Here is a 26704-nt window from a genome sequence, read left to right as displayed (position 1 = left end):
GAGGCTAAGAAGAGACATGGGGAAATGCAATTCAAAGAACCAATATAAAGAACTATACATAGGCTATCAAGATGAAGGAAGTTGCTAAAGTGGCAAAGTCTGGAAGGATTCAGGAATATGTATATTGAGAATTTGGTTATTACACGGTTATTGAAAAACATTTGAAAGGATAGTTTCACTAGTCATGAAATGAAAGTTTGATGGCAGAAAGTTGATATTTTAGTGATTATGCAGAACTAGCAATTTATTGGATATTTGACAATAAGAGAAGAATTGATAAATAGTATCTTCAGAGGCATTGGTGTATTTAAGGAAAGGCTTTTTAGGGTAAGCCAACTGATGCATATTTGTAGGCAGAAGAGGAGCCAGTGGCAAGGTAGGTATTTATGTTTTGCTTATTTTTAATTTTTTAAAAATGTCATTAATTTTCTTTCCATTATCAAGCATTTATTTTTTCCCCTCTCACCTCTCTTGCCCCTGAAAAAAACTAAATTTAATATCACAAGGTAGGTATTAAAAATGCAAAGGAAAGGATATACTGATGGAATGAAGTTAAAACAGAACTCAGGAAGGTTTGGAATCAACTGAACAGACTTGCTATGAAGATTAAATGAGAAAATACATGTAAGGTTCTTTGTAAAGAAAAAAAACTGTAAATATCAGTTATTATATCTGTTAATATAGCTATATTTAGAAATTCACTATCACTTGGAACTCAATGACATGAATGGAGTGGTTTACATTGGGACTAAGGCAATAAGGGCAAAAGTATGTATGAAAATATAGAGAAATTTCGAGATATGAGGGAGAATTGAGGGAACTAATGTCAGATGTCTTTGGTTTCTATAAGTAGAAAGTAAAGTTGTGGAGAATAGTAAATTGGGGATATAGGGAATAGAGTTTTGAGGAGAGATTTGAAACAACATAGTAGGAATTCAGAAGATTTAAGAAAAGGAATTGCCAAGCAGAAAAATGAAATAGTCCTCTTGGACTGTTCATGATCATAGCATGTTAGGAATTTTATTTTGAATTCAGGGCACCACATTTTAGGAAGTACATTGATAAATTAGTAGAACAGATTGGTGATGTGCCTTGAAATCTTGCCATATGAAGATCAATTGAAACAACTAGAAATATTATGCCTGGAAAAGACAGGATAAAGCATACATAATTCACTTATTTGAGGGACTTTCAGGTAAAAGAGACATTTGATTTGTTGAGAACGCAGAATAATCATTGGAAATTTCACAGAGTAAACTTAGCCTATATAAAGAAAAACAATTCTTAATTACTATTATATGAAGTGGATCAGTCTACTTTGGGTTCTTATTAAAGATGGATAGTCTCTAATACTAGTGAAGATGAGGGTCTTAGTGGAAAATAAATGATGCATCAGGCAGTAAAGTTGGGTCTAGATTTAGGTAAAATAAGTAAAAATTCTCTAGTCAGAACCTGATGAGGATTTAGAAAAATAGGAACGAGTTAGAGTAAGATGAGCTCCAACTAAAATACTCGACTGTGGCTTCAGTAGGATGAAGAGAATGGAGTTGGAGGGGCAAGAAAATGGATAGAGAGTAAAATTTCAATATTGGGAATTTTTTTTAGCTGACAATAAAGTCCACAATATTGATGGATGACTAATATAATAGTTGATGGTTTTATAATTTTTTAAGATTTTGCAAAATATTTTAAGTATTTTACATCATTTGATCTTCAAAGCATTTCTGCATGTAGGTATAGCAGCTTATTCTTTTCATTTGACATATGATTGAAGATCAGAGAAGTTGTGATTTGCCTGTAAACATAGTACAGTTAAGGAATACTGATTCTGGATTCAAAATCTTGGTTTTAGTAACTGTGTTTTTGCGCAATTAGCCTCCCCTCGTTTTAGTTTTCTTATTTGTAAAATGAAAGTGTTGGCTTTGACGAGGTCTAATTTGAAACCTTGTCTTTTGAGTCCAACTAATACACTTAACTCAGCCTTTCTACCTCTACAAAGCAAACAGTAGAGATTAAGATCATTGCAATTGAAGACCTTTAGAAACTGAAGGCAGGCTAGCAGACTTCTTTTGTAAAGGCAATGCAATATTGAATTCTTGGAAACCTTAAAGTTCACCAAGGTCAAATCCTAGTTGTTACATAAAGATTTTCCTCAGCAAAATAAGGCTGAAAATTTTTGCTTTTTATTTTTTAAAAAATAGTTTGGTCTTCAGGAGTCTGGTAGACAGAAAGTAATGCCAATTCTAGACCAAGCAAATGTTGGTCCCATCTCATGAGAGATAATGAAATCTCAAGATCAAATATTAGTTATATCTTATTTTATATATGATTCTGAATTTTGGATTGACCATTAATTGACCTGATAATGTCAAATAATGATGTACTTCTGAGTCATGTTCAACATTAAAAGGCAAGATAGGATTAGTAGTAATGAGGTACTGGAATACTATTATTAAAATGCTGTTTTTACTGTAATATATTTCTTTTGGCTAAACATAGGCGGAGAAATGAATGTCAGTAATGATTTCTAAGTAATCTTGGTAATCATAGACCAAAAGGCATATTAAAGATAGGCTTTACTAGATGCAATTTAGTTTTTTAATATTGGGAAACATAATTAGAAAGACTAGTGTAAGGCCTTGCAAGAAGCAACTACAAACTACAAATTAGAGGGCAATCTTTTAACTAATACGTTGCTCATCTTAGTTTGGGCTTTATTGATTCATTATACCATGGGGTCATCTTTTATGGCATAGGTTCTTGAAGACATAGCACAACTCTGAGATGTTCAAACTAGTCTAGGAAAGGCTTCAGGTAGGAACTCAGCAATGGTTATATGTCCTTTTGCAGAGGACCAGCCTAGCTAAATTCAGAGAAGATATCCTTAGAATTATCAGAAGATTGGATGTAGAGAGATGAAGTTTTTGGTTATAACTATTTCCAGAGACCTGTGATCTGTTTTAGTGAAGGGAATGCTGTCCCTTGGAGTGGGCCAGGTTACAAAGCACCCTCAAGTTATACATAGGAACTGAGACTTAATGGAATAGCTATTAGGGAACATTATTTAATGGGGAAGAAGAACATGAAGAAAAGTTTTTTGGGAAAAAATTCACCTGGCAAGTTGAAATGAAATGATGGAAAAAGTAGAGGTAAAGCGATCAGGTAGGAGACCTAGTGATGTAAAGAGGACCTAGAGGAAATGAAAAGAAAAAATGACTCGAGATTTCAGTTTTATGACAGATCATATATAGTGTTCGAAAATCCCAGCATTATCCTTTATTCTCACCTTCCTTCCTACCTGAGAGGAAGTACTATCTTTATCCCTTGCTAAATTTAATCACAATTCCTGTGTCCTCAGCCCTATGTTATCCCATCTCCTAGAGGACTGTGATCCTTGCTATCCTCTAATGTTTCCCTGGTTCTTTCTGATATGTCTACGTACATGCATATATTCTGTAATCTTAAACAAGTTTTTTGTTTGCCTCCAAATTCTCCATAAAGTTGTCTAATTCATTGCTTTTATTTCTTTACTGTCTCTCCATTTCCTGCTTAATTCTTTATGATCTAGTTTTTTTTCTCTAGTAAAACAGTTCTTTTGATAGTTCTTATTCTCATTGCCAAATCAATTTTTAAGAAATATTGTATTATTCCTATCTTCTCAGCAATATTTGATACTGGTGGACCCCCCCCCCCCCCCCCCATTCTCTCTTCCCTTGTTTTTATATCTCCAATGTTTCTGGTTCCTCATTTTCTCCTCAATTCCCTAATGTGTATGTTTCTGAAGTTTTTTTCCCCTTCTTCACTTATAAAGTACTTTACTGACTTAAAAGTATTGTTGATGGACTTTTTTTAGTGATTTTTGATACTTCATGATCCAGTTTGGGTCCCATAACTATTAAGTGTCCGAGGTCAGATTTTTTCACCTAATCCTGGTGGTCTATTTAATGTGCCAAGTAGCTGACTCCCAGCTCTTTAGAGATGGAGGGAAAAATTACAGATGAGAATGTGAAGGCCCAGGGAAATTAAGTGACTCATAGTAATATCAGAAGCAGTATTTTGAACGCAGGTCTTTCTGATTCCAAGTAGACCAGCATTCTGTCTGCTATGTCAAAATGCCCTTTACTTTTTAGCTCTTGTCTCTTTTCACTTTCTTTTTTAAAAGAAAAAAACCATTAATTCCATAGCTTCAACTATTACTTTTTAATCAAATGATGCCCTCCCTCCAGCTATTTTTCTAGACCTGACTTTCAGTTATATTTTGAAAAATGTTTTTTGCAAAAAAAAACAAAAAACAAAAAAAAACCCCTCAAAAATTAACTATTCAAACCATTTCAAAAATTGAATTCATTATTTTTGTTTGTTTGTTTTCAGTAGTATTTACTTTTTCCAAATACATGCAGTTTTTGATAGTCATTTTTGTAAGAATTTGTGTCGCAGATTTTTCTCCCTCCTTTACTTCCTTCCCCAAGACAGCAAGCAATTTCATAGATTAAATGTGTAATCCTTTTAAACATTTCTATATTTATCATGTTGTGCAAGAAAAATCAGACCAAAAGGGGGGAAAAACATAAGAAAAAAACAATAATAAAAAGGTGAAATGAATGTACTTTGGTCCATTTAAGTCTTTCCAGGCTTTTCTGAAATAAGCCTACTCATCATTTCTTATAAGAGTTCATCTTTTTAAAAAATATTCTTGGACCTAGATTTCATTTTATCAAACCTGTTTCTAAATAGAAACTCATTTATAGTATCCTAACAGTTCATTCAGGACTCACCCAAAGTCTGCGGGACTACAACTTAAATTATCTCATCTCTGGACTTAAAATTCCTAATTTGTTAATTTCTAGTCTTCTTAGTTTCCTGGTCTCCTTTTCTTGAATGTATTCATTTGTCATATTGTTTTTTTAAATAAAATAATGACACCTGAAAACAGTATTGTAAAAATGATACAATGTAATACAAGGAATTTTTTTATTAACTATCTCTAATGTGTACATAACACCACGAATTGGGGAAAGATAAAAACCTTTAAATAAAACACTAACACTAGCTATAATACTTAATATTATATTAGTGCAATATAGAGTTAGAAAACAAAAGTATAGGATCTGAGGAGGCAAATTCTTACCAAAGCTCGAATGAAGAAAGTTCAAGTCTTCATGGACAGTTGAGTTAGGATTTGAAGCACAGATAGACATTCAGAAAGCAAAGGAAAGGAAGGGAGGGTATTTCAGGAATAGGCTGCATGAAAACATGAGTGTGATGGTTCAGTAGTAAAAAGTTGTTTAATTTGTTTGGAGTATAGTTTGTAGAAAGGAAATAATACACACTTGCAAAGATAGCTAATACTGATGGACTGTATTCCTTTAATTCTTGAATGTCAGAGGAATTTGAACTGGAAACAATTGATTAAAAATTATTAAGCCTTTGGGCAATTGTATCAGATTTAGGGATATAAAGACATTCTTTTGGGAGAAACCACATGTGAATAAATATACATAAAATGATAATGTATGAATGTACATATGTATAGATAAATAACAGTATATAAAATATATGCAGAAACCAATAAAGGTTAGTACTTTTTGTTGGGAGGACATAAAGGGTGAAATCAAAGTTTTATGTAAAACAGGACTTTAGCAGATTTTGAGCAGATTATTTGAAGGAACCAAGGGATTCTGAGAGTTAGAGGAGTCAAGGCATGGCAGGTAGCCATTACAAAGATATAGAGATAGGATTTTGGGGGCGTCAATGGGGAGCAAACATCAAGGTGGTCTGTGTAGCTGAATTAGAACGTGGGCAAAAGTATGCAGTATTGCAAGCTTGGAACAAGGTAGGTTGAGCCCTGGTTATAAAATACTTTTAACAGCCAACCAAGGGAATTATATTCTGATTCTAAAGTCAGTAGGGAACCATTGGAGTTTGAATATGGAAATAGCATAGTCAGAAAATTGGGTAGCTGTATATAGAAGGGGAGAGACTTGAGTCAGTGACTCAGAGATCTTGGCAATTTTAACTGGTGAGAAATCATGAAAGTCTGAACTAGGCTAGATAGCCTTGTAAATAGAAGGGACTAAATAAAAAAGTGTTCTGAAGTTAGAAATTACAATATCTGATAGCTGATGAGTTGTGTGTAGTGAGAGCAAGTCACTGAATAATGTCAAGATTGTGAACCTTGTGGATTGGTAGTGTCCTCAGCAGAAATAGGGAAGAAGGGAGTGGAATGGTTTAGAGAAAAGATAATTTTGTGTTTTGTATGTGATGAATTTAAAGTCTTTGAGGGACAAGTTTGAAGTGTGAAAAAAGGAATATAGGGATAGGATAGAGCCAAGGACTACATCCAAGTTAGGGGACAAGAAAAGTGAGCCAGTAAAGGAGACCAAGGAGTAGTGAGAAATAGATGAGAATTGGGGAGAACAGTGTCATGAAAACCTAGAGGCTATTACTGTTTTGTAGACATTGTGGGTTATCGTTATTTAAAATTTTTTTTTTCCTAGATAATCCTCATGTCCCAAGAGATTACCTTAAACTTTCTGTTTTTGTCAGTTTCCTTTGAATTATGAAATCAGAAACCAGATTACCAAGATTTTAGAAGTGAATAAAAAGAGATGAAGTGGAGTCAATAGGAGTAGATTGAGTTTGGTTGTGAAAGGGGAGAGAGATACAGGACAGGCTTGAGACAAATGGTAGCATATAGTGGGGGCAAAAACTGGATTCAATGTCAAAGGACCCTCTTTGGATCATTTCTTCTACATACTATCTGTTTGACCCCTAGCCAAGGCTTTCTTGGCCTTGGTTTCCTGATCTTTAAAACAAGGATGGTTGAACTAGTTGAAGTCCTTGCAATCTTATGAAACTACTTTTCAGGAGACATGGAGGTTGGCATTTGTCTTTGAGACAGAATTGTATAAACCTGGTCATATCTTTACTTTATGCAAAAAGCCTTCTGTGATAACAAGTAAAAGACTTGCCTTTCAAGTAAAGTTGAAATTCCTTACCTTGCACTTCTATTTCCTATTAGTAATGACTTTTCCTTCCCTTGGACCTCGACTCACTTTTTAATTTTCTTGTAGGTATCATGTCTAACTTGTATTAAAATTATTTTTATTTTTACTAGATTGTGTAGCCTTTAAGATATTACCTTAAACTTTTTATTTTCCCCATTACCTTTTTTTGTAGAGTATATGTCTAATGCATATTATTAGTTGGCATTGGATTGAAGGAAAAAATCATTTGGTAAAGAATGGAATCAAAAATAATTGTAAGTTTTTAGGCTTATGGGAGATGAGAACAGCAGTGATCTTAAATGGAATTGTTGGCTAAGGAAGCAAGTTATGGAAAATAAATATACTTAGCTCCTGAGCTTTTAAATCCATATATAACCCAGCTCCAGTTTCTTTTTCCAGTCTTACTGGGCATTACTACCTGTCCTAACTCTGTTTTAGCCAAACTGGTCTTCTCACTGTTCCTCACAAACAGGTCTTTATCTACTGTCTCTCTGTTCCCTGTCAGCCCTGGAATCACCTCTTCTTTCCCTAAAAAGCTCTCTCTCTCTTTTTTTTTTTTTTTTTCTTAAGGTAAATCTTAGGGTAGCATTTTTTTGCAGAGTAATATCTTTCTGATTCATTCCCCCTCTCCCCCCATTTCCCCTCTCCTATGACTAATGCCTTTATTTCCTCCCCAACTACCTTGTATTTAACAACTATGTGTTTATTAACTTATGTAATAGGTACTTGATTGATATTTATGCTATTTGTTTCATATGTATTTATTGTCTTATCTTATTAGAATGTAACCTTACTGTGAATTTAGGGTTAGCTTCATTCTTGGATTTTTATCTCAAGTAACTATTAGCATAGCACCTGGCACACACTAAGCACTTAATACATTTATATTGGATTACTATCTCCTTTTGACAAATGAGGAATTTTTGAGAAATTAAGTGGGTCCCACAGCTAGCTAATATTTTGAGGTCAGATCAGAAATCAGGTCTTTAATGATTCTAGGTCTAGTAGTTTATCTGTTCTGCCACCCAGCTGCTTTTATATGTGATATTATCAGAAGTATTCTAAAAGATACTGCTAAAAATTATAAAGTTCTGAGTAAAAAAAAAACAGTCCTGTTTCTAGTAGATGTCAAACATACTTGAACTTAAAAGAAAGATTTGGGATATTAAAAAAAAATTAGTTTTTAAGGTGGTATTTGAGAAAGGGAAGACATTTCTGAACAAAGAATTAGTTAATGAGAATAATTAAGGATGGAATTCACCTAGTGATGAGGGTCAGCAATAAGGCCTGCAGTCTTGCAAATTTAACTAAAAAGACTAAGCTGAAAAGGAAGATGAAAGGAAGAAACTACTAAGCTTATATAATATAAATCCAAGGGTTTTTAACCTGGGGCCCATGAATTTGGACATCTTTAATTTAAAATATGATGGTTTTTCTTTTTAATCTTATATATTATATTTTGTTCATTCAAAACAGCATGAGAAGGGATCCCAAGACTTACTAGGTTGAAAAAGGGATGCAAGACACAAAAAAGTTTGGAAATTCTGCCAGAGAATAGCTATAACACACAAAAAAAGCAATAGAGATGCTTAATAGTTTATAAAGGATAAAGTCAAAGAAGAAAAGCCAGCAACATCTGTGGTTTCACATGTCTACTCAGAAAAATATGGTTAACTCATGGGATCTAGAGATCTTAAAAGAAAGATCCAAGTTTAAAGGAAAAAAAAATTTTTTTAATAAGGCAAGTTGGACAGACAAGGAAACTTGGAGTTTTAAAAAAATGTATAAAGTGGTTAGGTATAGGGCAGCTAGGTAGTGCAGTGGATAGAGCACTAGCACTGAAATTAGAGGACCTGAGTTCAGATTTGGCGTCAGACACTTAACACTTCCCAGCTGTGTGATCCTGGGCAAGTCATTTAACCCGAATTGCCTCAGCCAAAAAAAAAAAAAAAAGTTAGGTATATTTTAGATATGTTTAAGGTCAGTTGAAAGGATGAATAATAACTATAAAAGAACAGAATGGTTCTGTGAGATTATTGTTAACACCCTTTAAGTTCAGAATGGGCTAGTGCTTGGTGAGGAATATTAGAGATTGTAAATGAGATTTTAAAAACTAGTTCAGGGCTAGGAGAATCAGAAGAAATGGGATCCCTGCTTGGGCATAGAGAAACTGAACTACTTGCTGGGTCCTTATTTTGCTGCTTTATCTGTCAGGGAGAAAGATCTTTGAATTGGAGATAACAACAATACAACTAGCAGGGAACTGAAACTTTAGTTCATAAGGAGATAATATTGAAAATGAGAGCACCTTTTTGCCTTGATGAACTCAAGTCACCAGGCCTAGACGAATGAAACCCAAGATGTTGAAAGAATGGGTGAGTGGGATTTCTAAAAGATTATGGAGACTGGGAAAAGTTCCACCAGACCAATTTTGGACAAATGTCCCAAGTTTTTGAAAATGGGTAGAGTGGGGCATGTAAATTATAGACCAGTGACCTTGAGTTTTAATAAATTTTAGAATTCTATCAGGAATCAAAAAGGATGATTATAGAACATCTAGAAGAAGCAATAATCAGTGATCACAAAGGGCCAGTGTGACTTTACCAAAAACAGGTTATATCTCACTAACTTCAGTAGCAGATACCAGATAGGAGAATTTTATAGATCAGTTTATATTGATTTCAATAAAGCATTTTGTGAAGTTTTTCATGTTTTTCTTATATTGGATGTCAAAGAGATTGACATGTGTTGAGAGTAATTCAGTGACACAGTAGTGAGACTACTAGACTAAAGGATAGATTCTCCCTGAAACTTCATAGATGTATGACCCTGTGCCTCAGTTTCCTCAACTGTAAAATGGAGATAATAATAACACCTACCTCACAGGGTTGTTGTGAGGATCACATGAGATAATATCTGTAAAATATTTTGCAGTCTTTAAAGTACCATATAAATGCTAGTTATTAATCTGTTGGACAGTTGTTGGATTTTGTCCAGGTTAAGTGGCCAAATTCAAAGTACCATAACTAATAAGCTGGTATCAGCTTAGAGTAATATCTCTTACAAAGAGGAATATTATTTAATATTTCTGGGTTCATTTCCTCTTCTACAAAATAATTTGAACAGATGAGGTGATCTCTATGGTTCCTTTTAGTTCTTTCTAAATCCATGGTTTTTATATTAGTAACTTGGATAAAGATGTGGGTGGCATATTGATAAGTTTTGCAGATGACACAGCTGGGAATTATAGCTAGCATGTTTAATTCATGGAATCCAAAAAGTTCTGAAAGGCTAGAAAATTGAGTTGAATCTTCTAAGATGAAAATTAATAAGAAAAACTGTAGAGTTTTACAAGGGGTTCAAAAAATACTAACTTCATCAGTATAGGTTGCAAAGTATGATCCAAAAGTTTATCTGCAAAAATGGAGGTTTTAGTGTTCTATACTATGAAGCAACAATGAAAACGACTGCTCCTGAAAGGTAATGTGATGTTAAGTTGCATTGAGAACCACAGTAGCTGGAGTAAAGGAGGTGATAATTCAATTGCATTCTATCTAGTTTAAACCATACCTAATATATTGTTCATATTTAATAATGTTTGAAATTTCAGAAGAATGTATGTTATAAATTAAAATGTATGTTAAAAATCATGTCTGTCATACTGTGCAATTAAAAAGCAAATAATGTAATAATCTAAAATGTTATTCTGAATGGTAGTAAAATCTCTGTTTTTCATTAGAATGTAAGCTTGAGGGCAGGAGCTGATTTTCTTTGTACGATTAGAAGATAAATAATGATGGTTTTGCATTAGAAGTGCCATAACAACAACTAATTATTGAAGGTTTGGTTTCTGTTGTACTCTAATTGTGTCTGTGTTGTACTAAAACTTTAGAGAGGAAGAAGTGAACTGGAGACAATCCATTGGGGGGGAAAATCAGAAAAAAACTTTTATTTTCTAGTATCAGTAGTTGGCTTCATTAAAATAAAGTCATCTTTATTTTAATGGACCTTTCTGTGCTAGATTGGCTCAGATTCAAGGTAAAAATACAGTATGTTTCAAGGAGGGCTTCTTTGGGTGTTAGAATTAAAATGATGAATTACTGACTACTACTCCTTAAGACTCCCTACTTGCTAGGCCTTAATTTGTTTGAAAAGGAACACCCATCAAAATAACTAGAGGGGGAGGCATTTCATGGAGAAATGATCTAAGCTATAGCAGACCTCAGGATAGCACCTATGCAATCTGTCTTTGCTAGCCCTTTGGGAAAGGGCCTAGAGTGATCACATTCTCCTACATCCAGAATCTTTTCTGTTCAAAACACACCAATCATGAATTCATTTTCATTAATATTCATTTTCATATCCTTTTTTGTGATCCATTAGCTGTAAATTGTTTAATCATATAAATTCAAATGTTGATGGCTTTTGCGTATTAATGTTGATTTACTAAATTAGTTACCAACATTACCAATTAGAGTTTAGGATACTCTTTTTTTTTTTTTTTTTAAGTTTTTCAGAGTTCTTGTTTCTCATGTTATTAATATGTGATAGCCTTGAAAAATGTACTTATATTCTTTCAAGTAAGTTATTATCAAAGTGTGGCCATACCTTGTATTTTGGATAATGACACTTCATTAAATCTTTGTTTTCTAGATCTTACAGTCTCTTTCAGCACCTACAAAAAATTTAGAACAGCAGGTAAATCATAGTCAACAGGGACATGCAAATGCCGTGTTGTTTAGTCAAGTAAAACTAGCTCCAGAGGCACATTTGTTGCAACAGCAACATCAAATACAGCAACAGCAGCAGCAGCATCAGACACAGCAGCAGCAGCAGCATCAGACACAGCAGCAGCAGCATCACCCGATTTTACATCTTCAACCTCAGCAGCTGATGCAACTTCAGCAGCAGCAACAACCACCACAGATTTCCCAACAACCTTATCCTCAACAACAGCCTCATCAATTTTCACAACCACAGCAGCAAGTCCATCAGCAGCATCAATTTCCACAGCAACAGCTACCTTTTCCACAGCAACAGTTACATCCTCAGCAGCAGATTCATCGACCTCAGCAACAACTACAGCAGTTCCAGCAACAGCATGCCCTTCAGCAACAGCTCCATCAGCTGCAGCAGCAGCAGCTGCAGCAGCAACAGTTAGCACAGCTCCAACAGCAAAATCTACAACAGCAGCAGCAGCAGCAGCAGCAGCAGCAGATACAGCAACAACAGCAGCAGCAGCAATTACAACAGCAGCAGTTACAGCAGCAGCAGTTACGTCTGCACCAACATCAGCAGCAACAGCAACAAATGCAAAATCAAACAGCACAACATTTGAGTCAGACATCACAAGCCCTACAGCAACAGGTTCCACCTCAGCAACCACAACATCACCACCAGCAGCAGCAGCAGCAACAGCAACAGCAACAACAGCAGCAGCAGCAGCAGCAGCAGCAGCAGCTGTCACAACATCATCAGCTCTTTGGACATGATCCAGCAGTGGAGAGTTAGTAATTTTTTTTTCCTCCTAAAAGTATTGCTTTATTTTGAGGGTGGGGATTTTATCATCACCACTACCATCATCATCATCATTATTATTCAGTGGGGAGAATGTGAATCTCTTTATAAAGAATTTACTATCTCTGGAGGAATTGTCTAATGCTTTCAGGGTTTAAAGCTTTTACTTCAGTGTATAAATTATTAAAGCTCTTATATAACTGTATACCTAAACATATGTATAATCATTTTTTATAATCCAATTTAGAATATCAGCACTAGTTTTTACTTTATAGTGAATAGTAATAATAACTGTTTAGCTACCTTTAATTCAGTTTATTATTTTAATAAATTGAGTTGGAAATTTTCTTGCGGTGATTTTCAAGTCTTTTAAAATATTTCTCTGGCTGATAAGGCCCCAACCAAACTAATTAGTCTCCAGAATTTCAGATTTTACTTGGTAAGATACATTTTTAATATTTATTTATTAAAAGTTTATGGGTTTAATATATTTTGTTTTCCTATGCAATTCTTTTTTAGTTCCAGAAGATGGTTTCTTATTGGGATGTGTATTTGCAATTGCTGATTATCCAGAGCAGATGTCTGATAAACAGCTGTTGGCAACCTGGAAAAGGGTAAGACATGTCTCAAAGAACTAATAAATATTTCTTAGTTAAGATTTTTTTTTTCCTGTACATCTGTATTTAATAGTTAATAGGTAACTTTTACATAGCATTTTTAGGATTTTCAAATCACTTTACATAGATTATTTAATTTGATTTTTCCTTTAAAATTGGTGTTACGTTTATCTGCATTTTACAGGTAAGGGAACTGAGACTGAGGCTCTGACCTGAGACCTTGACTTAGTCCACTGCTTTATCCACTGTGTCACCTAAACTAATTCCTGTTTGTATTATAATTTTTGTAAATAAGTTGTAAGTGAAGTGACATGACTTAATGGTTAGAGTGCTAAATGTTTGAAATTCTCATACCAATATTAGCTCTGTGACATGGGGATAAGTCATATCCTGTACCTCAGTTTGCTTATTTATAAACTACAAATCTTAACAAGGGTCAAATTAGATCATTATCTGTAAAGCACTTTGTATGCCTTCAAGGGCTATAAAATTGTGAGTTTTTATTATGATAAATGTTTATTTTAAAAAGAAAAAGTTGCAGAAATCATATAAATAGATGAATAAAAATGGGAAGTAAATTGAAATGAACCACAGAATTTTCTTAAATTATTTAGAATAGAAATCTAAGTGTTACAACTGCAGTTTGCAAAGTATTATTAATATTGCCCTTAGTTTCTTCTTGCTGTTATTGCAGTTAATGGTAATAATCTCATAATAGTACTTTCTTCACTAATAAAACATGGTTATTTTTAATGTGACTTTGTAAAGCTGTGATGAGAAAAAGTTAACTAAGTGATCATCACTTTGACAAGAAAATATTTTCTATTTTGCTGTAACCATTAAAAAATGTATGCTTCACTTGAATTTACTTGAACTGAAATGTATTCTTTATATACATTTCTAAGCATAATACTTTGAGTATTCCAGTTTGATACTTGAATTTTGTTTATTTAAGGCTTAATTGTTTAAGGTTTCAATCCTTTGAAATCTAAAAATCTATTCATTTTCCTGCTTTAGCTAATAAGAGTATCCTGAATCTGATTGATTCTTTCTGTGGTGATTATGGATCAAGTAGTGGGTACTTCAGGATTTTCATTCTTGATTTCAGTTCCCATTGTGCAGTGTGGTAAACAAATAGAAGATGTGGGAAGAAGGAATGAATTTGTATTGAACTTAGGTTCTCCTCTGTAAGATATTTTATGTTTGTTTAATGAAGTAAATTTTTTGTATGTTTTCTTATTTTGCTTTTCTCCCCTTAAAATAGTGATGTCTCTATGATTCCCCTCCTTACAATCTTAAGTCAGATTCATAATTAAAATTTAGCTTTTGTTGTATTGTATCTTATAATTTCATGTTTTGTAAAAATTTATCGTGTATCTTACAGTAAATTTGATTGAAGTTTATAATTGGTTAGACTAATAAAAGACGTAAATTGGGTTTTCTTGGATTACCAGATAATACAAGCACATGGTGGCTCTGTGGATCCTACATTTACAAGTAGATGTACACATCTTCTTTGTGAAAGTCAAGTCAGTAGTATGTATGCACAGGTAAGTAATTAAAACAAATGATAATGAAAAATATCTAATGTTATAGTTTTATGGTCATAAACTATGTGATTTTGGTAAATTTTCATTATTTTGGGGGGGAAAATCTTAATTACCTTCAGAAGAAAGAAACTCCTGTTTAATGGTGAATTTCTGTAGTTGTTCTGTAAATTGTTCTGTGGTATGCTATTGATGAGGGAGAAAGGAAGGAGATAAATCCTCATTATTTGCTTGATGCTTCAAGCAATTCCTGGTTGATTGACTAAATGATGGGTCACTTTTTTACTGCTTATAAGGATGGAATAGGAAAGGTAAGTTTGGATTCTTACTATTTCAGGGACTTTAGAATTTCATAGGGATATAAGTTTTGGGTCAAAATTTCTGCCATTCTTATTGGTTATTCCTTGGTTTCTTCTTAGTTTTATTTGCTTACCTAATGAGTCTTTGAACTGTGTAATTTTATTATCTTTAAGGAAGCATGCCCAGTGTCTTATCTCGTTAACAAAAGTCGTTGCAAATTCTGCTTCTGGCCATATAACAACCAAGAAAGTCTGTAGAAATGGTTGAGGTTTTTTCCCTCAGTGATTTTTTTCTGGATTGTTATTGTTGGGGAAGTTAACTTTGCTGCCTCAATATTTCACTAAATGAATAAAAAAATCTCTTGACCTTTCATTAATTGTATCTTCTTATAAATTTTGAAAAGTAAAATCTTTTCAAATAAACTGAAATTATCCAACTATATTGTTTAATCCAATGCACAGTAATTTAGTTTAGATCCTTAGTAAGTCCCATTGCATTTCTTTGATTTTGTCATTCTAAACAAAGATGATAGTTATATAACATATAAGACAAAATGTAGTTAAATGGTTAGTCCTACAGTAAAAATTCTAAAATTTTGTTTTGACAGGCGCTGAGAGAAAGAAAAAGATGTGTTACTGCACATTGGTTAAATACGGTCTTAAAAAAGAAGAAAATGGTACCACCTCATCGAGCCCTTCATTTTCCAGTGGCATTTCCACCAGGAGGAAAACCATGTTCTCAACATGTAAGAGAAAACTTCAAGCTAAATGTATATATAAATGTATATTTTTGAATAATCTATTAAACCATTACTAAAATCCTATTGCAATTCACTATCCCTATTCTACCCTTTCTTGGGCCAAATGATCGCCTTGGTTATATTGTGGAAAAAGTATTTAAACAGATAAAAATGATAGATTTTTTGGAACTATTGTGTTAACTGTAGTAATGTTGGCTATATCTCATATTTGCTTTTGATATCTCTTGTATTATTACAGACATGCATTGTTTTTTTTTAAAATGACAATAACTAGGATTTATGTAGTATTTTAAAAGTTTGCAAGGCACTTTATTCTCACAATCCTGTGACATAGATACTATTATAATCATTCCTTTTTTTTTTTTTTTTTTTTTAGGTGATCTTATTAGAGGTTTAATGATTTGCTTAGAGCTTGAAATCAAGCTTTCCTGACTCCCCAGTCCAGTATCACCTACTATGTCATCTTTAAATATCTATCTATCTATAAATAAATACAATTTGTATTATCTTTAGCATATAGCTTCCATCTAGCCTTGTATACATACTTAGTTAAGACTTGTTTATTGATTTTATAAAAGCTATCACTTAAGGTTTTTAGATTGTTGATTCCCAGATATACTGGTTGATTGCCTCAAAGAAGATGTTGTTTTTTGATGTTTTGTTGATTTTAAGGATATTTTTTATCACATGATTAAATAGACATTTCCTCTTTCTCTTTAAAAATTCAACTTCCACTATGTAGAGTTAGAAATAATATTTTCATTATACTTAATTGATTTCTCTTTGAATGCATTTATCTATATTACTTTGCCCATTAGTGCAAATCAGAATCCTTAAACACATTGTTGCTTTGTACTGATTTGCAAATATGTTGTCACCTCCATGATAATGAGGAAGCTCTTTGAGAGTAGTTAATTGAATTTTTTTTCTTTGTATCCCTAGTACTCATTTTCTTGTCTGATATTCAGTTGGCTTTTAGGTTTACTGGTTTTTTGGTTGATTGATAATCAACCAGTATGTCCCCCAATTCTTTATGTTCCTGGAACTTAAGAAAAGAGAGAGAAAAAAAGTAGTACTTTGGGGTTTTATTGTAATGTCTTTTATGTTTTTTTTTAACAGATTATTTCAGTGACTGGATTTGTTGATGGTGACAGAGATGACCTAAAATTAATGGCTTACCTGGCAGGTGCCAAATATACAGGTTATTTATGCCGTAGCAATACAGTGCTTATTTGTAAAGAGTAAGTGATTTAATGGAATTATTTTCAATTTAAGTCTCACCAAAAAATTATGAACATTCTTTATATGGTATATATTTCATAATTTTGTTTTTCTTACTATAATAAAATTTTTTCTGTTAAGTGTACCACTGTACTCCTAGTTTGCTAGGTTCACAAATTCAGTCATTCTGGATTCCTTGCTCACTTTAACCCAGTTAGCTAGTGTCTTGGCAGTTGTGCCTTCACATCTTGTTACATCAGTCCCTTTTTCTTTACTTAAACTACCATTACTCCTGTTCAGGCCCTCAGCATTATTGTAGCAGCTTTCTAATTGGTCTCATTCCAGTCCATCATCCATACAACTACTAAAGTGATTTATCTTAATTGCAGATTCAGACAACTTTACTCTTTGCCTTAGAAAATTCCAGTGGCTTTCTCTTGCCTCTAGGATAAATATAAACACCCTTGTTTGCCTTTTTAAGCCCATCACAGCCTGGCTCCAACCAACGTTTTCTGCATGATTATACTGTCACTTTACTTTATTTCTTCTACAGGCTTGCCATTCTATCTTGCTATTTCTTACAGATGAGAAATTGAGGCTTACCAGAGGCTCTCAGGAGTTCTGTTTCTCATCTCATACTTTTTAAAATATATAACTTTCCCTGGCTTTGGAATCTACTACCTCTACATCTCCACCTCTTAGATTGTTGATAGTCAGTTTATAGCTACATTAAGTCTGTTGATTAGTGCCTCCCCCCCACAAAAAATTACCTTGAGTTTATTGTATATATATATTTTGTACATTTAGTGCCTCAGACACAAATATACAATCTACCTGATAGAATTCAGAAACAATGAAGTTTCATTTTTGTCTTTGTAATCTCAATTTTTAGCAATAATGTCTGACACAGAAGATGCTTAAACATATGCTAAAAGTAATTCTTTTTAAATATAAGTAAAAGTGCTCACAGTAATGGTTGTAGACATAGCCATAACAAGTGAATTACAGTTAGATATAAGGAAAAGCAAATGAAATAAAAATAGGACTTCAAGAAATTAAATTGGTGATCTATTATTCCAGTATGAATTTTGTAGTGTAAATTGACTATTCTGCTGCTAAATTATTGTTTCAGTTTTAACGTGATTTAATATTTTCAACAATTTTATAGAACAAAAGAATTTCAATAAAAACTTTGAATTGTTTTGGTAAATTAATTTTCTCCTCATATATAAAGGCCAAGTGGTTTAAAATATGAAAAGGCCAAAGAGTGGAGGATACCATGTGTGAATGCCCAGTGGCTTTGTGACATACTTCTTGGGAACTTTGACGCTTTACGTCAGGTGCAGTGTAGCCGCTACACAATGTTCAACCTGCAGGATCCATTTGCTCCTACTCAACATTTAGTTTTAAATCTTTTGGGTAAGTAAAGATTCAAGTATAATACAAATTATAATTCAAAGAATTAAATACAAAGTGTTTTTTTTTTTGTTTTTTTTTTATTATAGTAACTTTTTATTGACAGAGCCCATGCCAGGGTAATTTTTTTTACATTATCCCTTGCACTCACTTCTGTTCTGATTTTTCCCTCCCCCCCTCCACTCCCTCCCCTAGATGGCAAGCAGTCCTATATATGTTGAATGCACATACAATGTATGTGTGCAGATCCAAACAGTTTTCTTGTTGCACAGGGAGAATTGGATTCAGAAGGTAAAAATAACCCGGGAAGAAAAACAAATGCAAGCAGTTTACATTCATTTCCCAGTGTTTTTTCATTGGGTGTAGCTGCTTCTGTCCATCATTGATCAATTGAAACTGAATTAGGTCTCTTTAATACAAAGTGTTCTAGAATTATTGAGAACAAATACTTGGATAACAACTCAGTACTTAAAAACTGATTATATTTCTTTTCTTCTTCACATCTATGAAGTTTTTCAACCCATGATTAGCTGGAAACTTCTTAACTTTAAAATCTTATCAAAATAAGCCAGTAAGCTTGGCTTTATAAGACTTCCTATGCATTCCTGTGGTTTTTTTCCTTAGACTTTACAGAACTTGTAGAAGTTATCTTATCCATTTTCCCCACTTAGTGCGATGATTTCCTCTCTAATCTCCATAAAAAAATTGCTTTGAAACCTGTGCCTAAACACTTTTAACAATGATGAAGGAGTTACTTGATAGGACTCTTCCAATTTATTTTTTAGATAGGTATTTTCTTTATGTTGATCCAACATATATCTGTAAACATATATTTTTAATGTTTGTCCTGATTATACCCTTAGAAACTATGCCGAATAAATCTATTCCTATTTACACTTAAAAAATAGTTCTATTTTCCTTGTTTGTGAGGTAGGTAGGGTATTGCCATCTTTTACAGATGTGGAAACTAAGGTCCATAGGTTAAGTGATTTGCTCAAGATCACATAGCTATTAAATATTAAAAGCTAGAGACTCAGATTACTTGACTCCTTTTGTTACCATTCTCATTCCTGTTTTCTAGATAAGATGATACTTATTCCATGAAACTGCCTTGTTATAACTCCTATAGGATTTAGTACATACTCTAATTTGTATATTAATTTTTGTTTGTATACTTTATCTTCCTTTTGTGTAAGTTCCTTTAGGATACAAGACTTTCATATGTGATGATTCATCTTTATGATTACCCTTAGTGCTTAGCTCAGTACATATAAGTACATATAGGATGTACTTAAATGTTGAATGAATAAAATACGTCCTTGATATCTGGTCACACTATTTACTTATACTGGATTTAAGATTATTTAAAATCTATAGGTCTTTTGCACTGATTACTTTTGTTAAGCCAGATCTATGATCAATGTGTACAGATGGTCTTTGAATCTAACAATAGCATTTTAAAAACATGTTTTATAATTTATATATAATTTGTATAATAATTTATGTATAATTTACAAAGCCAGTTTCACATGCATTATCTCTGTTGTGAATATTGTGCTTAATATTTTATAGGCACGCATGTAATCTTGTTAGTGGCAACTCATTTATATAGTCTTTTAATTTTTTTTTAAACTGTTTAATATTCATCCAGTCTGTTAGTTGTCCAGTGTTGTGTAATCTGTAAATTTAATATGATAGTAATAGCCTATCTTTACATAGGACCTTTCAGTTGCAAATTACCTTTAAGTCTTCTTCAAAGTTGTTAAAATGTATTGTACAAGACAAGATTAAGCCCAAAGGCCAGCAGTATCCTAGTAGGATTTTAGAAGAAGTAAAATCTAAGAAAACACTGCCAATTTGGACTACCTTCTCCCCAAAGATAGTGTAGAACCTCACTTTATAAGTTCTTTTTTCTCTTTTGGTAGTCATATTATCCATAATGGAAATAGTGATAAACAAATGAGTTTTTAGAATAGAAAAATTCTGCAGTATAATTTTTCTGACATTTTATGCTGAGGTTTGGCAGTTTTGTCATTTCTGAGCTATGCATAGCATCACAGATTTATTGATATTAGATTGTAACCAAGTGAACTGACTAGTTGTAGAGAAAATATGAATGTACTGTATATTTATATGAAGCCTTCTTGCTTCTAATGATGTAATTGTAAAATATTGTATTTTTCTTTTAGATGCATGGAGAATTCCATTAAAGGTGTCAGCAGAGCTACTAATGGTATGTTGTTAATAATCTCATATTGTTTTCCATTTTAAAAATTTATTGAATTATCTAAATTGCAGATTCATGGAATAAACTAAAATATATTAAATGATAGCAAATGTATTACAAATACCTTGATAGCTTAGTAGAACAAAACTTATTTCTAGTAACTGTTTTTCCATTCGGTGTGTATTATGTTTTAATCATTGTTAATTAAATATTGGGTTTAAAAAATAACTTTTGCATTTCTCTGTCATAATTATTTAACTTTAGGGTTAGCACTATGGATTTTTTTTTTTGCATGTTTTTTTGTAGAGTCTTGGATTAAGCAGCTCAAGCCTGTACTATGGGATGCTGTATAAATTTTTGTTAATCTTGTATTTCTATCGCAGAATTCAGAGTTTACATTCATTGATTTTTTTTTTCACATCTTCCCTATCATGTAGATAAATTAGTTGGATGATTATTATTTTGTACAAGTGCATAAAATATGACTGTTATTTTGATTAAGTAACAAATTGATCTAAAACCTGGTCTAGTCTGGTGTTCTGTTTACTGTATTATTGTTTTTGTCCTAGAAGTATTTTATTTTTCCATATGTATGCAAAGATATTTTTCAACATTCACCTTTGCAAGATCTTGTGTTCCAAATTTTACTTCCTCCCTTCTCTCTATCCTTCCCCAACAGTCTGATATAGGTTGAACGCATGCAGTTCGTCTCAACATTTTTCCATATTTGTCATGCTGCACAAGAAAAATCTTATTATAATATTTTGATCCCTGTTGATTTTTTTTTTTTAGCATCTTCTGAGTAATCTCTGTGAATATCCTATTTTATTAAATGTTTTTAGCTGTATGATAGCATTTATCTCCTTTTATTTTGGGCATAAGTGAATACTACATTTGATTTGTCATCAGAAATAGTATTTTTCTGACCAATAACATTTTATATTTACAGAGCATTTTACAACAACTTTGTAAAGTGTAGTAAGTGCAAATAACATTCACATTTTATAGAGGAAGAAACTGAGACATGAAAAAATTAAATATCTTACCTACATTAATATAGCTAAGAAATATCAGAAACAAAATTCCAATCCAGATTTCTTAACTCTTAAGTTTATTGTTCTTTTCACTCACAACACAGAGCCACCCTAAAAAATCAGTTAGGTGAGGTGAATTATGGTCATCAGAGTCTTTATCCTACCAAGCACAAATTTTATCTTGTATGTACTTAGCAACTTTTGGAAGCTCTCTGGCATTTTTTTCATTCTTAAAATTATAACAATTATAGTGTGTGATATAAAATGCTTTTTTAAACTTTAAAATGCTATATAATTTTTCTTTATTGGTCTGGAACTTTTTTACAGATACTTGCACTGTGTCCCAGCCATTAGAACAAGACGAATTGGGTAATGTTTAATCAGTATTAACTTTAAATTTCATTTCCTTTGACTTTGTAATCAAATTGGAGATCGATTAGATATTGAAAAATAAAAATATAGATGAAGCTTACTTTATCTAGGGTGATAAATGTATTTAACCAGAATACTATAGATCTTCTAAGAAAACAATAATAAAACTTTTTCCTCTTTCTTTTCTTTAACAAAAAATTCCCTCCAAAACTTGACTAGGCTTTTATCATGAAAATATCAAAAGTATGTGTGGAGAGAGGTAAATGGCATTTTGTTTTGTTTTGTTTTGTTTTTTTCATGACCAAACTGTTATTTTGCTGATGGCATTGTTTTTAAATGAATTGTTTAGTAGATTTTAATCTCCTCCCTAGTACCTAGCATACTATCATGAATGTATTAGGCATTTAATAAATGCTTATGAATTGAGCCAAATGGTCCCCTCAATTGGAATTTCTAGCATGCAGTAGATTCTCACTTAAGTAGGCATTGCATTTAAAAAGGGAAAAAAGGGAGTAAATATGCCATTTTGTAATTTGTGATTATTTTACTATGTATAAAAAAGGGCATATTATCAACTATTTGTTTTCAATGCTATGTTAAGTATTCATGGAGAGCTTGTTATGGTCAAGTTATAAAACAGTTCCTGTCAGGGTTTATACTCTTGCAAATAACATAGACATAACATAACAGTTAAGCAAACATAATATATGTAGATGCAAAGTAATTTTGGAGTAAGAGGAGCACTAACAACCAAGAAGATCAGGGAAAACCTTGTGGTAGGATATGGCACATTAACATAATGACACTTGAAAAGAACCTCCTGGACTCTGGGGACAGCACCTGCAGAGGCAGATTTTTTTTTCTTTTGGGGAATAAAAGATAAGGCAGTTTTAACAGAAATATAATTGGTGTGAAAGAAAATTTTGTAAAGTTTGTCAAGAAAGACAAGTTAATCTTAATCTTATTTTTAAGTTAAATGTCAAATACAAGAATTTCTATTTTATTTTACATTTAATAGGGAACCTTTTTTGTTTTGCATTCATACTTCACCTTTTGCAAGACTCCTTTCCCAGCTTATCTTGTACTCTTCTTCCTCCATTTCCAGTGCCCTCCCTCTGATACTAACTTATTTACAGTGTTTATCTTTTTTCTTTAAACACTATGTACATTTTGTTTATCCTTAGTTGTTTGCATATTGCCTCCTTCATTAGATTGTGAGCTGCCAGGGAACATGTTTTTGACTTTGTTTATAGCACCTTTTTTTTGTGTGTGTGTGACCTGGCACTTTATAAGTTCTTGACAGAATTGAAGCTTGGTATTACACTATTTGTATAGATGCATATATGTGTAATACCTATATATTCATAGGTATATTATACAGATATATTCATTAGATATTTCCCATTTTCCGATGATGAATCACCACTTAAACTGGTTTGTAAATTTTTATTATTTTAATCAATATGTATAAATTGATATAATACAATAAAGAATCTAAATTAGTTGTCTTTTGAAGGCCTGTTATACAGATGTGTATCTTAAAATTAGGATACACATTCTTCAGTGGATACATTTGTACTATTACAAATTATAAAATTACAATTATACAATTGTACAGATTAGTTAATTATCCATGCCCTCTTGATGGCATGAAATATGGGACAGGATTAAGTTGACGTAAAAAGAAGAAATCCTGGCTTAGATCTCTGCTTGAAACCAATCTAACAGTTGTTGATACAAGATTACATTACATTTACAAGTTAATGAGATGTTAACTCACAAATTTATAGCCTCATAATGCCAAAACTGGAAGTAAAGCCACAAGAATTTTACATATCATAACTGCAAGAGTGTAAAAAATCGATGTCAAGCTGCAACAGAACTCTGGTCAAATAACCTGATTAGTGGTAGTATATACTCTATAATTAGCTCTTCTGTATTGTAATTTTCCCCCATTGTGTTTTGGATATACCACATAAAAAATAACAATGAGAATCTTTGGGAAGTTTTGTGGAAGCCACAGGTAGCATTGCAAGTTTAGAAGACAATGCAGAAAAAATTTAGAAATTCAGAAATGCATAAAATAAATATATAATGTAATGTAAACTAGGACCAAGTATTTATCCCAAATTTTACAATAAGTAAAATAGTCCATAAAAGAAAAAGAAAAAAAAGACTCAGACTTCTTTTCTGGATTGAACAGAGGGCTAGAAATATTTGTGTGAATTTTCTAGATCATGGGAGATATAGCACCCCTGACTCCTGTGATGTGCAAGGGAAGACTGTAATATTAGAATGTATCTTTGTCTTTTAATAACATATATTTGGAAGTGAGGGCATGATGTATGTTGTCTGAGAAATATTTCCAAACTATATTATTAAATAATTTAGAATAATTGAAAAATCTTGCAGTGGTTCACATATGAATTGGTGAGGATGTTGCTTAGGTTATGGCTCTCATAATGAAAAGGAAAAATAGGTTGTGATATTAAGAGGAAAACCACTGTCACAGAGCTTCTAACAGTAATTTAATGATTATATACCTAATGGATGAACCATGTGTTTTTATAGGGAAAAAGACTCTGATAACTATCATCCCCAAACTGCCCGTTTTTTGGCACACAAACACTTACAGAATTGGGGGAAAATGGTACTATTTCTAACCAATCATCACTGTGACTTTTTATTATAACAGTATGGTGGGATTTAAGAATTATTTTTAAAGACAAACCAAAATAACTTGATACAGACAATAGAAGGAAGAGAAAGTTGCTTAAGTTATAATTTTTTTTTTAACTTTTAAAATCTTTAAAATTTTTCTACTCTAATCTTTGCTTTTCTTGTCCAAGTACCGTATTTTGCCATTTTGGCTCTTAAATGTTTGCTTGTTGAAAAATATATGCATAAATTATTTTTAAGAATATCAGCTTCCAAAATTACTTCTTTGTAAATAATGTATGTGATTCAAACAAAATATTTTAATTAACAGGGTATGAGGTTACCTTCTAAACTGAAACAAAATGAAGTAACTAACATCCAGCCTTCTTCCAAAAGAGCCAGGTAATGACAGTTTTCAATTATTGTTACTACTTTTTATTGTAGAATAATCTTAGATACATTTTAGAAAAGTGATAACACTTCTTGAATTTTATTAATGTACACTTACATTTCTTACAGAGAAATTTTCATTCAATATTTTAGAATACATTTTCACTTATTTTGCAGCTTTCCTATGCATTAACAGCTCTATCTCATTTTATAATTAAATAACTTAAAGTATTCAAATTGGAACTATAGTCTAGGACAGGAGTTCTTAAACTTTTTCTATTCATGACCCCTTTTTGCTTGAGAAATTTTTATGTGACCCTTCAAGTATATAGGTATATAAAATAGGTATATACATATCAAACATTTATTGATAATAAGTAATAATTTCATTCCCCTACAGTCAATTAACTGTCTATGAAGTTGCAAACCACAATTTTAGAACCTGGAGTCTAGGGCACTATATTCAACTAATGATTTGTTTTTTTGAGACAGTGTCCTGTTATTTTAGTTTACTGCTTCAACTTTCCCAGTTTTTGAATTCTGTGTGTGTGTGTGTGTGTGTGTGTGTGTGTGTGTGTATGTGTGTGTGTGTCTGTCTGTCTGTCTATCTCTGTTTAGTGGAGAAAAGGGATTCTGCCTGATAAGTTCCCAGGTTTGTCATAGATTAAAAATGTTTAGAAAACAGTGGTTCATATTTACATAGTGCTAATAATTTTGGTGACTGTATCTCCTAATTGTGTGGCTTAAAAACAGGTACAATATATTTTACCAGTGTAATTTGATTTATAATTTAGCTTTAGTTTCTATTTTTGCTTTTTTCCCTTCCCTTTTCTCTTTTCACAGCATAGGCCAGGGGATCCTCAAACTTTTTAAATAGGGGGAGAGTTCACTGTCCCTCAGACTGTTGGAGGCCCCGGACTATAGTAAAAACAAAAACTTTGTTTTGTGGGCCTTTAAATAAAGAAACTTCGTAGACCTGGATGAGAGGGATAATTGTCCTCAGCTGCTGCATCTGGTCCGCGGGCTGTAGTTTGAGGACCCTTGCATAGGCTATATCCTTTTCTTTTCTTTTCTTTTTCTTTTTCTTTTTTTTTTTTTTTCTTTTTTTTTTTTTTTTTGCTGAGGCAATTGGGGTTAAGAAACTTGCCTAGGATCACAGAACTAGGAAGTATTAAGTGTCTAAAACTACATTTGAACTCAGGTCCTCCTGACTTCGGGGCTGGTGCTCTATCCATTGTGCTACCTAGCTGCCCATTCCTTTTCATTTTTTTTATAGGAAAATTTGGATTGTGTTTCAAGTATCTTCAGAATGATTGAAGTATCAGAAATTGAATTTTTAAAAGTCTGACATTATCTCCTTATTGCACCCTGTCTTAAGGAATAATCTAAAATTTTTGAATGAGAAGGTTTATTTTAGTGTAAATAGTCTTATATCTCCTGAATATAAGGCTAATTGGGAACTATAAAAGCTAACTCATTTCTTTTTAAGTTGAAACTGTAGTTTTTCTTTTTTTCTTGACTTCTTACTATTATTGATACAAGTCAGTGCAATTTAAATGTGGACATATGTATAAAATTGGACATATTTTTGTATAGTTTTGTAAAGTAAATACAAACTCAGTAGAATTTAAATTTTCT

General features: G+C 32.4%; 1 protein-coding gene across 4 annotated transcripts in view; it reads left to right on the top strand.

Moving 5' to 3' along the window:
- Positions 1 to 26704, top strand: part of PAXIP1 (PAX interacting protein 1) — a 74741-nt gene that overhangs the window by 33810 nt on the left and 14227 nt on the right. For 3 of the 4 annotated variants that reach the window (XM_031939506.1, XM_031939505.1, XM_031939508.1), the window contains 8 exons: positions 11661 to 12513; positions 13044 to 13138; positions 14596 to 14691; positions 15596 to 15733; positions 16868 to 16989; positions 18204 to 18388; positions 20575 to 20618; positions 25008 to 25078. In XM_031939506.1, coding sequence (XP_031795366.1) covers positions 11661 to 12513; positions 13044 to 13138; positions 14596 to 14691; positions 15596 to 15733; positions 16868 to 16989; positions 18204 to 18388; positions 20575 to 20618; positions 25008 to 25078 — 1604 coding nt within the window. Of the gene's footprint in view, positions 1 to 11660; positions 12514 to 13043; positions 13139 to 14595; positions 14692 to 15595; positions 15734 to 16867; positions 16990 to 18203; positions 18389 to 20574; positions 20619 to 21973; positions 22016 to 25007; positions 25079 to 26704 lie in introns of those variants that run through there. The other variant, XM_031939507.1, reaches the window with a different exon arrangement.

This window comes from Sarcophilus harrisii, chromosome 5 (genome assembly GCF_902635505.1).
Source record: "Sarcophilus harrisii chromosome 5, mSarHar1.11, whole genome shotgun sequence".
NCBI classification, from domain to species: Eukaryota; Metazoa; Chordata; class Mammalia; order Dasyuromorphia; family Dasyuridae; genus Sarcophilus; species Sarcophilus harrisii.
Note: the sequence above shows the minus strand (reverse complement) of the source record. Positions and strands in the feature narration are given on the sequence as shown.